The sequence below is a fragment of the Pleuronectes platessa genome, chromosome 18 (genome assembly GCF_947347685.1).
Source record: "Pleuronectes platessa chromosome 18, fPlePla1.1, whole genome shotgun sequence".
NCBI classification, from domain to species: Eukaryota; Metazoa; Chordata; class Actinopteri; order Pleuronectiformes; family Pleuronectidae; genus Pleuronectes; species Pleuronectes platessa.
In genome coordinates, this window is record NC_070643.1 from 22,064,323 (window position 1) to 22,077,031 (window position 12,709).

Consider the following 12,709-nt stretch of genomic DNA (forward strand, 5'->3'; position numbering starts at 1 on the left):
TGAACAGAAATGTTCTATAAATAACCCGTCAACAGGATATTAAAGCCTGTCACTCAGCGTCGTACCCTTCATCGGTTTAGTCATGGTGCCTCTGAGCTGAGCAACGCTTCCTGGAGTCAGAACTGAATTCAAGCAAAGCAGAGAGAAGCTGGCTGCTAAAACTCAACACACTAACCACTCCACTAATTCCAGTCTACCTGAACTATTCTCATTAACTGACCCGTCTCTCTTGCCCCAGTCTATGATGTAGAATGTAAAACACGCTGACAGTGAGCGCCCCCTGCTGGATCACAAGGCAGACTCGAGGCTCAAACAGGTCTTTACAGTTCGAATATGAACTTTCTCTTGACTTTATAATAAAAAGCTACAGCCTATGTTGTGTGTAGGGTTAATTCTGTATAGTGACAGTGGAAGTTTGAGCTTTGAACAGGTTCACGTCCGACTGAAACTGTTTTCACTTCTGTTTTCTCTCCGTCCTTATCGCCCAGAAACAGATGGTGATATTTCCTCTGTTTATTTTTACTCCATCTCCACGCTGTCCTCCCTCGAACTCTGGTTCCCAGTGTTTCCAGTCCCATCTGTCTCCGCAATTCTGACACCGACCGAGGAGAATGTGTGTGTGTTTTGTGTGTGTGTGTGTGTGTGTGTTTCTGCATGATTGTGTTGGACTGTCAGGATTTCAAAAGCGAACAGACGACAGTGAGCTCGGTCCTCTGCTGTCATCGTGGAGCTGCCACACGGTCTGAGACGCGCTAATGAGATTTTATCTTATACCACGATAATTATGTTCTCAAGCAACGATGACAAACGATGTAGAGAACAGAGATCTGGACGGTTGAGAGGGTAAAGTAGTGTTTCTCCCTATCCCTTCAGATCTAAATGAGAAAGCCCAGCATGTGGTCTCTCTCTCTCTCTCTCTCTCTCTCTCTCTCTCTCTCTCCCTCTCCCCCTCTCTCTCTCTCTTCATCTCACACACACACTCGCTCCGGGGCTTGAACAAAGGTAATCATTATCTCTGAGGAGCCGTCGGCAGCTGAGAACAAAGCACATTATCACACGAGCTGTGTTGAAGCCACATCCTGATGAAAACACAAACTGTTTGGAGACAGTGTGTGAAACGTGTGGTTGTTTTTAAGAGTTGTCCCTTCATGTCCCTTCGTGTCCACTCGGTCCAACGCGGGGACACATTCAGTCTGGGCCCCTCCTCGTCTGCAGCTTCACTGGAGCAGCTGTTGATTAAGTGCCTTGCTCAAGGACAACCAAGGGTGATTGGGTTCCCTCCCCCCACCACACACACACACACTTTCCACATTTTCCACTTCTGTAACTCAACAAGCGACGACCACATCTATGTGTTTTTTACCTCCTACACAACTTCAACCCAGAGATGACGATTTGCTCCAAGGCCCCCCGGGGACCTGACGTCACCGAGTTGCTATGCAGCTCATGATGCTGAGTGGTCTGATGAGCAGGAAGTGGGTGACCTGCATCAACAAGGAGATGTTATAGAAACAGAAGGAAACAGAAGAACTGGGTTGTTATCGTTAAGTAGAGCGATGGAGATCCTTTCTTTCTCTCAGTGGAAGATCAAGTTCATACCATGACCTTTCCCAATACTTTATTTTTAGCTTTTATTTCATCTAAGTTATAAAAATGTAAGAAACATCAGAGTGAAAAGAACGACCACCAGAACTAACATGGAGGAGGAGGGGTTTAAGACCTGTACTGCAGTCAGCCACTAGGGGGACATCACGATGACGACACTGAATCTTTTCTGTAACAGTTTCATGTGAATATGATTTTCTGTCCTCTAACATGTTTCTTTCGTCCATAAGTAGTTTGAAGCTCACTTTGTTTTCACTCATCCTCAGTTCTGGATGTCTGCTGTGGCCACCACCATGCCCATTCCATCTGGAGCCTTCATGCCAGTCTTCATACTGGGTGAGCAAACGCTCCAGTGGACTTTAGATAATGTTGTGTAGCCTGCACGGTAATGCAAGAGGGATTTTAATAGTTTAATAGCAGCTGAATAATATTATACATAGAATAATATTTGACTGTATTTTATTGTGAAGGTGTTCTCTCTGTCCTGGTGTAGGAGCTGCGTTCGGCCGGCTGGTGGGGGAGATCATGGCGACTCTGTTTCCTCAGGGGATCGTGTTCGATGGCATCCTCTACCGCATCATCCCCGGAGGGTACGCAGTCATTGGTTAGTTTCCCCTTCCTCCTCTAAGCCAATCAGGGACTCTCCGCATTTAACCACCAATCAATTGTTGACGTCATATTGTTGAAGCCTAACTGTCAAGTTGTCCAGCTCCTCTCCTCTCAGCCCTCTTCCTCCCGCTGTCCTCCTCCTCCTCCTCAACTGTCAACCTCCTCCTCCTCCTACTCCTCCTCATCCTCCTCCTCTTCTCCTCTCAGCCCTCTTCCTCCCGCTGTCCTCCTCCTCCTCAACTGTCAACCTCCTCCTCCTCCTACTCCTCCTCATCCTCCTCCTCTTCTCCTCTCACCCCTCTTCCTCCCTGCTGTCGTCCTCCTCCTCCTCCTCCTCCTCTTCTCTCACCCCTCTTCGCCCAACTGTCCTCCTCCTCCTCCTCCTCAACTGTCAACCTCCTCCTCATCCTCTTCTCCTCTCACCCCTCTTCCTCCCTGCTGTCGTCCTCCTCCTCCTCCTCCTCATCCTCCTCCTCCTCCTCCTCTTCTTCTCTCACCCCTCTTCGCCCAACTGTCCTCCTCCTCCTCCTCCTCCTCCTCAACTGTCAACCTCCTCCTCCTCCTCCTCCTCCTCCTCCTCTCCTCTCACCCCTCTTCCCCTCAACTGTCCTCCTCCTCCTCCTCCTCCTCCTCCTCCTCCTCCTGCTCTACTGTCAACCTCCTGCACTTGCAGCTTGTCAGTACTGGTCAAGATGTCCTCTTCCTTCTCTCACTTCTCTTCCTTCTCTCACTTCTCTCACTTCTCTCCCCCCCCCCCCCTCCTGTCAGCCTCTCTGGCCCCTCCAGTTGTCACCCGTTGTCATGTTGTCTTCGGCCACCTCGTCTTCCTCGTCCTCCTCTTCTCTGTCGTCCTCTCCCTCCATTGCCTCTTCCTCCTTCCCGTCCGAGCATGTTCCGGCTTCGCTCTGACAGTTAAATGTCACAGTGGCTTCTCTCTGCCGTCCTCTCCTCAGCCACTGACCCAGAAACGTGGTCTTCCTTAAGTCCCTGTACTGTTGCCCTACAAAGCTCATCCCTCTTCCCGCTGCCTTGATCCCTCCTTCCTTTCTTCCTCGTCTTCCTCCTTCCCTCCCCACTTTTTCCATAATTCTACTTCTCCCTGTCATTTTTCCCTTTTCTGATATTTCCCCGTGACCTCAGGTGCTCCCTGTCTCTTCTCACATGTCGTCTTCTATTTTTCCTCAAGAACACATTCGTGGAAGTTCTCTTCTATTTGACTCCTCCCTCGTTCATTCTATTCCAGCTGCTCCCCCTTTTTCCCTCATGTTTGATTCTCCTTCTCCTTCCTTTTATGTTTTTGATGTTAGGTTTATTTTTGTAAATCTCATTATTAATTTATCCCTAATCTCTTTATTTCTTATTTCTTGTTTTCACTTGTTTCCTTATTCTGTCCCTTTCTATTTTCCTCCTCATCTCCTTCCCTCCTTTCTGTCCCTTCTCCCATGTTCATGTCTTCTGAACTCCGTCCATCCTGCTTCTCAACCTCCCTTTCTTCCTCTCTTCCTTCTCATCTTCTCCACCTCTCCCTCCTCCATGTCTCCACCACTCTTTTTCCATTCTCACCTTCACCTCCCTCCCCTCATCATCCTCCCGTCCTGTGTCTCTGACAGGAGCGGCGGCGTTGACCGGTGCGGTGACTCACACGGTGTCCACGGCAGTTATATGCTTCGAGCTGACAGGCCAGATCTCCCACATCCTGCCCATGATGGTGGCAGTGATCCTGGCCAACATGGTGGCTCAGGGCCTGCAGCCGTCCCTGTACGACTCCATCATCCAGGTCAAGAAGCTGCCCTACCTGCCGGAGCTCGGCTTCGGTCACATGAGGTGAGTCCTCAGATTACTTTCTCATCACCGTGACCTCAGCACAGACCTTGGATCTGTGAACATCCAGTGTTTTCACTTCCTGTGTCCCTGTCAGCCAGTACAACATCTTCGTTGAGGACATCATGGTGAGAAAGGTGAAGTTCATATCCTCTCAGTCCACCTACCGAGAAGTCAAACTGCTGATGGACTCCTCCTCGCTCAAGTCAATCCCACTGGTCGACTCAAAAGGTAGAGGAGAGAACAGATTTACATTTTAATACATCGAGTCCAGGTTGTGTAGTTAAAGTACGAGAGGATGATCAAGCTGTGACTGAACTCCTTGTGTCTCCTCCGTCCTCCAGAGTCCATGATCCTGCTGGGCAGCATCGACAGGCTGGAGCTCCTGGCTCTCTGTGACTGGTGGTTGTCACCGGACAGGAGGCTCCTCATGCAGGAGGTGAGGAGCTCAGGGACTTATTTAAAGTTTCTGTCAGACTGAAAGATTAAAAGATCACTTTTCTTTTCCTGTGTGCCATTACTTTCATTCCCAGTATATGATGACTATACCTGACTAACTTGTTTTTGCACGTTTCCATTAAGAAACACAGTGCCAAGAATTTTTTTTAATAAAAAGCCAGAGGTGTTAAAGCGATGCACAGGTTTTATGAGTTATGAATCGACACTGAATTAATCATGTGTCTGTCAGGAGCAGAACCAGTCTCAGAAACACAGCTGGGAGTCCTTCGCCTTCGTGGACGAGGATGAGGAGGAGGAGGAAGGAGAGAAGGCGAGTCTCTATCTTGTTACCTCTGATTTTAAACCTCATCAGTCTAACGCTGTTTTCAGACATGAACTATTTGTTTTTGTATAATAATAACATTCACTTGTTTCTGTTTGGTTGTCGCCTGCAGGGCAGTCCAGTCCAGGAGGAGAGGAACGGCCCGCTGCCTCCTCCCAGAGCCCAGGAGCCGTCCTCTAACCACACCACTCCCAGTCCCGGTGAGCTGAGACCACCACGTACATAGCTCCTCCCTATCTCAGTCACCAGGTTAAACTCAAACATCATAATGGTGTTGTTGCACTTTGCTCAAGGACTCAGACTTGATTTCCTTCTGTGGGAGTTCGGTTCCACCCTGACGTCCAGTTTAACGTAGAACCGAATCAACCCTCGGAGGAAGGTCACGGGTTCAGATCCCTCCTCCTTCCTCTTTAGCTCTGTTACACTTGTAAAGTTCTGTGGCGTGGAGTCGAGGCTGGAGAGCAGCAGCCGGACGGGGCCTGTCACACTGACACTGATTCCTTCAGACAAGTCGAGCTCACCACGATGATGCAATCCGGTTTATTCCTGCTCCTGCACTGAAAACATGTCAACTGGTGTGACTCAGCAGCATTGAGTCAGAGCCCAGCTGGGGTGCGGAGCTCAGCGGGTTCTCATGTGTGTTAAACACATCAGCAGCCAGTTCACACAAACACATGGTGTTGACGTAGGAACTGAGTAACTGTGAGGATTCATCTAATCATCAGGAATGTTGTTCAAACTGTGGAACAACAGCTGAAGCAGCAAAGACGATTTTTTGGGCTTCAAGTATAAAATGTAGGAGTGGAAATCATCTCCTCCCAACGTGTGTGGTGGGACCTCCTGACACATCATGTTCTAAACACAGCTGAACATCTCTAGTGTGCAGGAGCCTTCAAGGAGTCTCTTCACAATCAGATCTGTTGTCACTTGGACTGATTCAAATGTCTGAAGACTGAAACTGGTTGAAGGAGTAGTAGTAGTAGTACTTCCTTCTCAGGGATACAGATATTAACACGCTGTAATAAAACAACATGTAGTTTGAAAGACAACATGATATCTACTCCACTTCTTCACCTTTATCCCAATAATTAGGGTTTTAAAAAGTCTTAAATTTAACCTGTTGAAACCGGCAGGATTCGTTTCTGCCGGTTTCAACAGGTTAAAGCTGCACACGAACATCCAACCGTTCTGATCACTTATTAAAATGTTATAATTCTATTAACGTCTCGTCCTTTGATGTGATTCAACAAATCGTCTCAACACGTTTGTTCGTCTCTGCCCTCAACAGATGTCCAGCGATTGGAACTAATAACTCTGTAACCCTAAACAGGAGCGAGGGAGGGTTTGTCTGCCTGGCGCCACAAGCACCCAGATGGTGTGTGTGTGTCTGTGTGTGCTTGTGTGTGTGTGTGTGTGTGTGTGTACCCGTCTATTGTGGCTCCGCTAACTCCTCAGTCCATGAGTGAAACGGTTTCCAGGCAACACCAGCTGGAGTTGCTGGTGTTGCCGCAGCCTCGAAACCTCGATTAGCAATTAGCTGATCCTCTCTGAATGGCTCCTGTGTAAAGATGAGTTTGTGTAATTCATTGAATTCATTAACCTGCTGCATCACCCCCCCCCCCCCCCCCACCCCACACAGAGAAAGGTCCTCTGCAGTCCGTGAGGAAAACCCTGACGAGTCTCTTCACCTCCACCAGCAGACCGACTGAGGGGCAGGCGCAGGTGTGTCTGCACTTCTTGTTGTGTCCGATTCCTGAACACTTGTGTGTCTGTGTGTGTGTGTGTGTGTGTTTGTGTTGTGTAACATGTACACAAGCTGCAGTAGACACGTCTCGACTCTGTGATTCTCCGTCGCCAAGAAAATTTCCCTTGCAAATAAAGCGCCTCATCATTTTGGCAGAGCCGGGCCGAGACCTCACGCTGGCACTGCAGGGATATCAATATTGATGCTTTCTTTTTCCAGGGACATTTTTCATTATCTGTCTCTGCTCGCTGCTCAGGCAGAATCACACTTTATCTGATTGACTGAGGCACACGAACACACGACTGCTCCCTCAGCCTCGAACCCCCTGAAGTCGAGCGTGGCTCTTTCAGCCTCGTCTCGTATGAATATGGAAGCAGAGACCGGAGGTGGAGTTATGATTCGGCTCACAGGGAGAACAGGTCATCGTTTCTATGAGCAGGAATGAAAACCACTCCGACAATAAGCATGTGCTTGTAAGCTTTCAAGATTAGAGTTTGATTTCTGTTGTGCCGCCTGCTGAGTCTGATTCTTTATTGTGTTTTGGGATTTGATCCTGTTCCTGCACGCGTATTGTTTTGTTTTTATTCAAAGCAGCGAGCTTCAAATCGACAGCTGTGAATATCGAACAGACACAAGCTGGGAAATCCCCACTCGGGGACACTGGTCTGGAACATGTCCCATTGTTCTGAACACAATATCTCTTATAATACAATATCTGGAATTTCTTCCAATTTGGTGCAAACGAAATACCAAAAAACAGATATGTAAACTTTCATAGAAGGTTTTCTGGACTTTAACTCAACACTGACAGAGGATAAGTTTATTAAATCATAAATCACAAACATGTTATCTTTGATTTGTCTCTTCCTTTGTTTACTTTCTCCAGGAGCCTCGTCCTCCTCCCCTGTCGGACACAATGACTCCAGAAGAGGTACAGTAAAGATGGAGGCACGAGGGATTTGCATGGTCTTGCAGAAATGTGTTTTTAATATTCAGCCATATGTATTTACAGTCTACGATGCAGAGTGCTATAGAACTGCAGTTATATTTCAACCTGTTTAGTTTTGAGTCAATCTGGTAACATCGTTTCTGTTTTTCTCTTCTAAAGCTGGAAATCTGAAAAAAGTCAGATCTCTTTAAAAGTTTCCTGAGCTGTGAAGTCAAATCTATTAAATCTATTAAATCTCAATTTCTAAACTATAACTAAACGGTTCCTCCGGTCCATCCTCTCCTCTTCCTGGTGTTTCACCACAACACCGTTAACCTCAACCTGTAAATCCCACACGACGGCTGCTGGTGTCACCGCTGACTCGTTGGTAAAATCCATAAACGTCCCAGATGTCAGAGGAGACACCAGTGACACACGAGGACCTAACTGTAAACGCCTGTTGTTACATATCTAATCCTTTTCTGTGTATGAGTCATGAAAACTCATCCTGACTCCTGGGCCTGAGTTTGTGTTGTCGGCTCTGAACTGAAGCCAGACCGTTGACCTCTGTGACCTCTGTGACCTCTGTGACCTCAGATCAAAGAGTGGGAAGAGGGCGAGATGGACAAGCCGATGGAAATCGACGAGATCCGAGTGGACCCCTCCCCCTTCCAGCTGGTGGAGAGGACGTCGTTACACAAGGTGAGAGAGGAAGGTCGAGCAGAGGTCACAGACACATCCAGTGAGGCTGGTGAGGAGTGGGGGGGGTTTAAATCCTGAGACTGTCAGTTTTATTTGATGGTTTATAATTGGTTGGAAAGTTAAAGAGGAACTTTCTTTCAAATACACTTTTCTTCACTTTCATTGTTTCTCAGCATTGTTTTGAATTTAGCCCCGATGCCTTACACACAAACTGGATGAATTCATTTCATGGTTGGTTGGTTGTTGGTTCTGTTCCATCACTGATAAGAAACAAGGTTCCTGACCCATTTGCAAATTAGAATTTATCTGACAAATAACAGCTGGGGAAGGAAATCTCAATTTAATGGCAACACACGTCATTCGGTTTAAGAAACAGAGGGAATATGTCAATTGCTTCATTATTTCATAAATTGCATGAAATTACATCAGGTGTCCTGAGGTGGATTTTTATTTCAAAGTGTAAAACTCACCGTGAACCAGTTTGTTTTTAAAGAAGCTCGTAAATAGAGTTCAGCCCCTCGAGCAGAAGTCAGGGTTTGGTTGACGTCCCCACATTCGACTTTATGTTTAAGAGGGGGGGGGGGGGTCTATGCCCGAGACTGAGCTTCATCACATTGTCTTACCTGACGTGCCTTGCTCAAGGGCGATTCAACGGTATCTGCTCAGGGAGGAGATACCATCGTCATTATGATGAAGGGGCTTTGGGTTTTACAGCTCATCCACTGAAGGACTCTTTCTCTCTGGGTTCACCCGGAGCCTCGGGCCGGTTCCCTCTCATCCATCTGTGTGTGTCTGTGTGTGTCTGTGTGTGTGAGCTGCTGTGTCTAGACGGAGCTGCCGTGGGGTGGGGGGGAAGCACGCAGCCGGTAAATGGTCTGAAGTCGCAGGAGGAAGTGAAACTGAAAAGCCGTCCTGCTCCTGGGGGGGGGGAACCATCGGGTTGTAATTATGTGGGTGACCTTCTCACTGTGTCTCCACAGACTCACACCTTGTTCTCCCTGCTGGGGCTCAGTCACGCTTATGTGACCAGTATCGGCAAACTGGTGGGAGTGGTGGCGCTGAAGGAGGTAAGGAACCTCACTTCTACCTCTTCTCCATTTACTTAAGTCCTTTCGTCTTTCTGTCTTTTCCTATTATTGTCTGTCTCCTCCTGTTCTGAAGCGTCTTCCTCATCTCTTCTTCATCACTTTTTCCTCCTCCTCCTCCTCCTCCTCCGCCTCCTCCTCCTCCTCCTCCTCCTCCTCCTCCTCCTCCTCCTCCAGCTCCAGAAGGCCATCGAGGGCTCCACCCGCTCCGGCGTCCGCCTCCGTCCTCCTCTCGCCAGCTTTCGGGACATCAGCAAACACAAACCTGTCTCTAAACCTCCGTCCTCCTCTCCTTCTTCTCCTTCCTCTACCACGTCCACCTCCCCTCCCTCGGCTCCCGCTGCCCCCCCCCTGCCTCCTTCCTCCTCCTCCACGCCTCTCCCCCACCACCAGAGTGAGACGGAGGTGTGGATCGAGGGGACGACGGGGGAGGCGGAGGAAACGAGCAGTGCAGGGAGCGGGGGGGTTTTCTGCACAGCCAGTCGGAGTTGCAGCTTCGACAGTAACCTCAGCCTCCCTCCCTCCTTCACTCCTCCCCCGGCGCCCTTCTCCTCCACTGCACCTCCTTCTCCCTCCTCCATCCCTCTCTCCACCCCGAGGCCCCGTCAGGGACGCCTCGATGGGGGGGAAGACAGCGAAGATGAGCCGATGGTTTAGATTAGACGAGCTTGACTTTTTTTTATAAAGAATCTCTTTTTTAATGGTTTGAGTTTTTTTCTTCTGTTCTTAATTTGTTGCTCCGGTCGTTGGACTCTCACATTTACCTCTTTTTACTGATGCTGATTCTCATTTCACTGGACTTCACCTCCTCGTCCCTCCTCCTCCTCATCCTCCTCCTCGTCCTCTCTGTCTTTCACCTGCTCTGTGTCTCTACCATGTTTGAGACGTCCTCATGCTTTTCTCTCTCTCATTGTTCATCCACCTTCGCTCTGAAGGGTTAAACTTCCCACTGAAGTTTTCCTCTGTTCTTAAACTTTATTTTACAATAATTAACTGTTTCCTTCAGGATTATTTACTTGTCAGGGAGTGAAAATTACAAAATAAAATAACTCCCCACTACAACTCATTATCTCATTGTTAGCGTCTTACACACGGACTTGAACCACCGACGTCCCGCTTTACCTCCTGAGTCATAATGTTAATATGTCAAATAGTGAAGAGCTGATTTAAATCCACACTTTTTCTACCTGAAAGCAGCATCTTGATTAAAGTGAGTCTGAAGTTTCTGTCCCTGTGAACATGGAGAAGTTTCCTCTTCCCTCTCTGGAGATCAGTTAAAAAGACTCAGATGTTATTAACAACCAGAGTTTATCTCCAATATTCAGCAGGAAACTGTTAAATCATGAAGATTTGTTACAGCAGCAGCTCTTCAGGTTCAGGAAGCAGAGGATCATGGGTAATAACCAGCGTTCAGTGGTGTTCTCAGAGCCCGTGGGTTATTGTCTGATGATGAATTAGCCTTCGGGGCAATGGGCAGTATTTCTGGGTGTTGTATGAGTAAATATCCATTAGTTATGCGTTACCTCATTGTTTGTGTATCTTTTAAAAAAGGGTTTTGTGTCGGATGAGACCAGAGGTTATGGATTCTCATCTTTTTTTTAAACCTGCGACCGAGCATCTGGACGGCAGGAGACTGATGGAGCTGCTCAGTCCACTGTGGAGGAACGACCTCCAGACTGTGACCTTGAGGACGCAGCCTCAGAGCTGATCCCGGTTCAGTTGATGTTGGAGCTGAAGGCGGCTGACGACACACAAACCCCCCCATTCACCAAACACAGCTGTGCCACAGACTCAGCACCAAGTAACACTTTACATCCTTTAGACTCGTGAAGAAGATGTTGTTTTACAGATCTGTTAAACCCTTCCTCCTTCTCCTTCATCGCTCTCATCTCCTCTTCCTCCTCTGGACTCAGTTTCTCAGGTGCTGTTTTTAAAAGTCTTTAAACCTGCAGATTTATCGAGAAGCTCTTCTTCACGTGTGAATTTAAACGCGTCTGTTTCTTAAGGGCTTGTTTTTATCTGTCTGTGGTTGTGATGTATTTATTTATTTCACTTTCAGGTGACTCAAATGTTTTCTCTTTTTAAAACTGTGAACAATGTAGGTAAATAAAGTTTTATTAAGTGAAATGTCTAAATTGTTCCTGGCCCTCAAGTTTCTTTATGTATTTAAACTCAGGGGAGAAACTAGGATGTAGAAATATAGATTTTTAACATCATCTGAAACATTTCAATGTTTCCATCTATGACAACAAAACAGAACGAAAAATAATCTTTATCATCTACATTGAATTTCAGATCTAAAATAAGTTTTTATATTTAATTGGCTTCAACGATCGTTCTTGTCAGTGTTTTCATTAAATTAAGAAAAACAAATTTCACTTCCATTTCTGCCTCAAAAGCAAAGTTGATTGCTTTTCATCTCAAACTTTATTTTGACAGGTTGTCAGGAGTTTCTTATCGCCTGTGGTTTTATTTCTTAATTATCTCGTTAGGTTTTTTTAAGCAGAGTAGTTGTCATTTCTTTGGTTTTATCTCATCTGTCATTTTCTTCTGGTTTTCAGACGGCTGTTCAGTTAGAGATTTGAAAATGATGATTATTTAATGTAGTTAAGATTAATCTCCTTCATGCTGTGGCTGACCCGGAGTCTGTGGAGGTGATTTAAAGTGATCGAGCACCGGTGGAATTATTCATCCTGACTGACGTCTCACTGCAGCTCACAAGGGGCTGGAGTCTGTCTGAGTTTTTCTCGTGCGTCTCGGAGCTCGGACGTTTGATTCCCGGGACGAGACCTCTGAGCAGCAAGGAGACAAGGGGACAAGGGGACGAGGGGACGAGGAGACAAGGGGACGGACAGAGGACAGGTGCTTCTGGTGCATGGAGGTCTCTGGAGCGTGAGAGGGACTCGTTCTCTTCAGCAGCTCGACACTCGGAGATGATGGTGAAAGTGATGTTGTGTATATTTGTGTATAGTTCACAACTTGTGTGAGTTGGTGATAAATCGATTTGAACGTAGAACCACACGTGACCTTTATTCCTCTGTTTGTTGTTTATCATCTAGATTCTCACGTTGAAGCAGCTGAAACAAAAACCCACCACTTGCCACCGGGCTTTTTAAAGTGGAACCACAACAAACACACAAAAGCCTCAATGAGCGAGGGCACTACTCTGCCTCCAGGCCCGGGGTAATGAGCAAGGCAGTGAAACGGTTAGAAGGGAAACGACTCTGGAGACAAACCTTCCACATCCACACTGAAGCTTGAAAACCAACTTTAAGTTTATAGTTCATTTTCTTTAGATTCAAATAAACTATTTAAACATAAAGAAGATTTGTGTTCACCTTCAGGAGCCGTCACTTGTCGTCCTTCTTGTTTACAGTCCTGTAAACCAGCACCTTGATGGTGATAACAACAACAACCAGTAGTGGAACTGGAAC

At 47.1% G+C, this 12,709-nt stretch overlaps 1 protein-coding gene across 1 annotated transcript in view; it reads left to right on the forward strand.

Moving 5' to 3' along the window:
• The window catches only part of LOC128461459 (chloride channel protein 1), a 15,292-nt gene extending 5,122 nt beyond the window's left edge, over nucleotides 1-10,170 (forward strand). The window contains exons 2-13 of the mRNA XM_053446382.1: nucleotides 1,872-1,941; nucleotides 2,099-2,209; nucleotides 3,825-4,038; nucleotides 4,133-4,266; nucleotides 4,380-4,474; nucleotides 4,724-4,804; nucleotides 4,929-5,016; nucleotides 6,456-6,538; nucleotides 7,447-7,491; nucleotides 8,086-8,190; nucleotides 9,171-9,257; nucleotides 9,453-10,170. Coding sequence (XP_053302357.1) covers nucleotides 1,872-1,941; nucleotides 2,099-2,209; nucleotides 3,825-4,038; nucleotides 4,133-4,266; nucleotides 4,380-4,474; nucleotides 4,724-4,804; nucleotides 4,929-5,016; nucleotides 6,456-6,538; nucleotides 7,447-7,491; nucleotides 8,086-8,190; nucleotides 9,171-9,257; nucleotides 9,453-9,932 — 1,593 coding nt within the window. The 3' untranslated portion in view covers nucleotides 9,933-10,170. The remainder of the gene's footprint in view (nucleotides 1-1,871; nucleotides 1,942-2,098; nucleotides 2,210-3,824; nucleotides 4,039-4,132; nucleotides 4,267-4,379; nucleotides 4,475-4,723; nucleotides 4,805-4,928; nucleotides 5,017-6,455; nucleotides 6,539-7,446; nucleotides 7,492-8,085; nucleotides 8,191-9,170; nucleotides 9,258-9,452) is intronic.
• The last annotated feature ends 2,539 nt before the right edge of the window (nucleotides 10,171-12,709 follow it).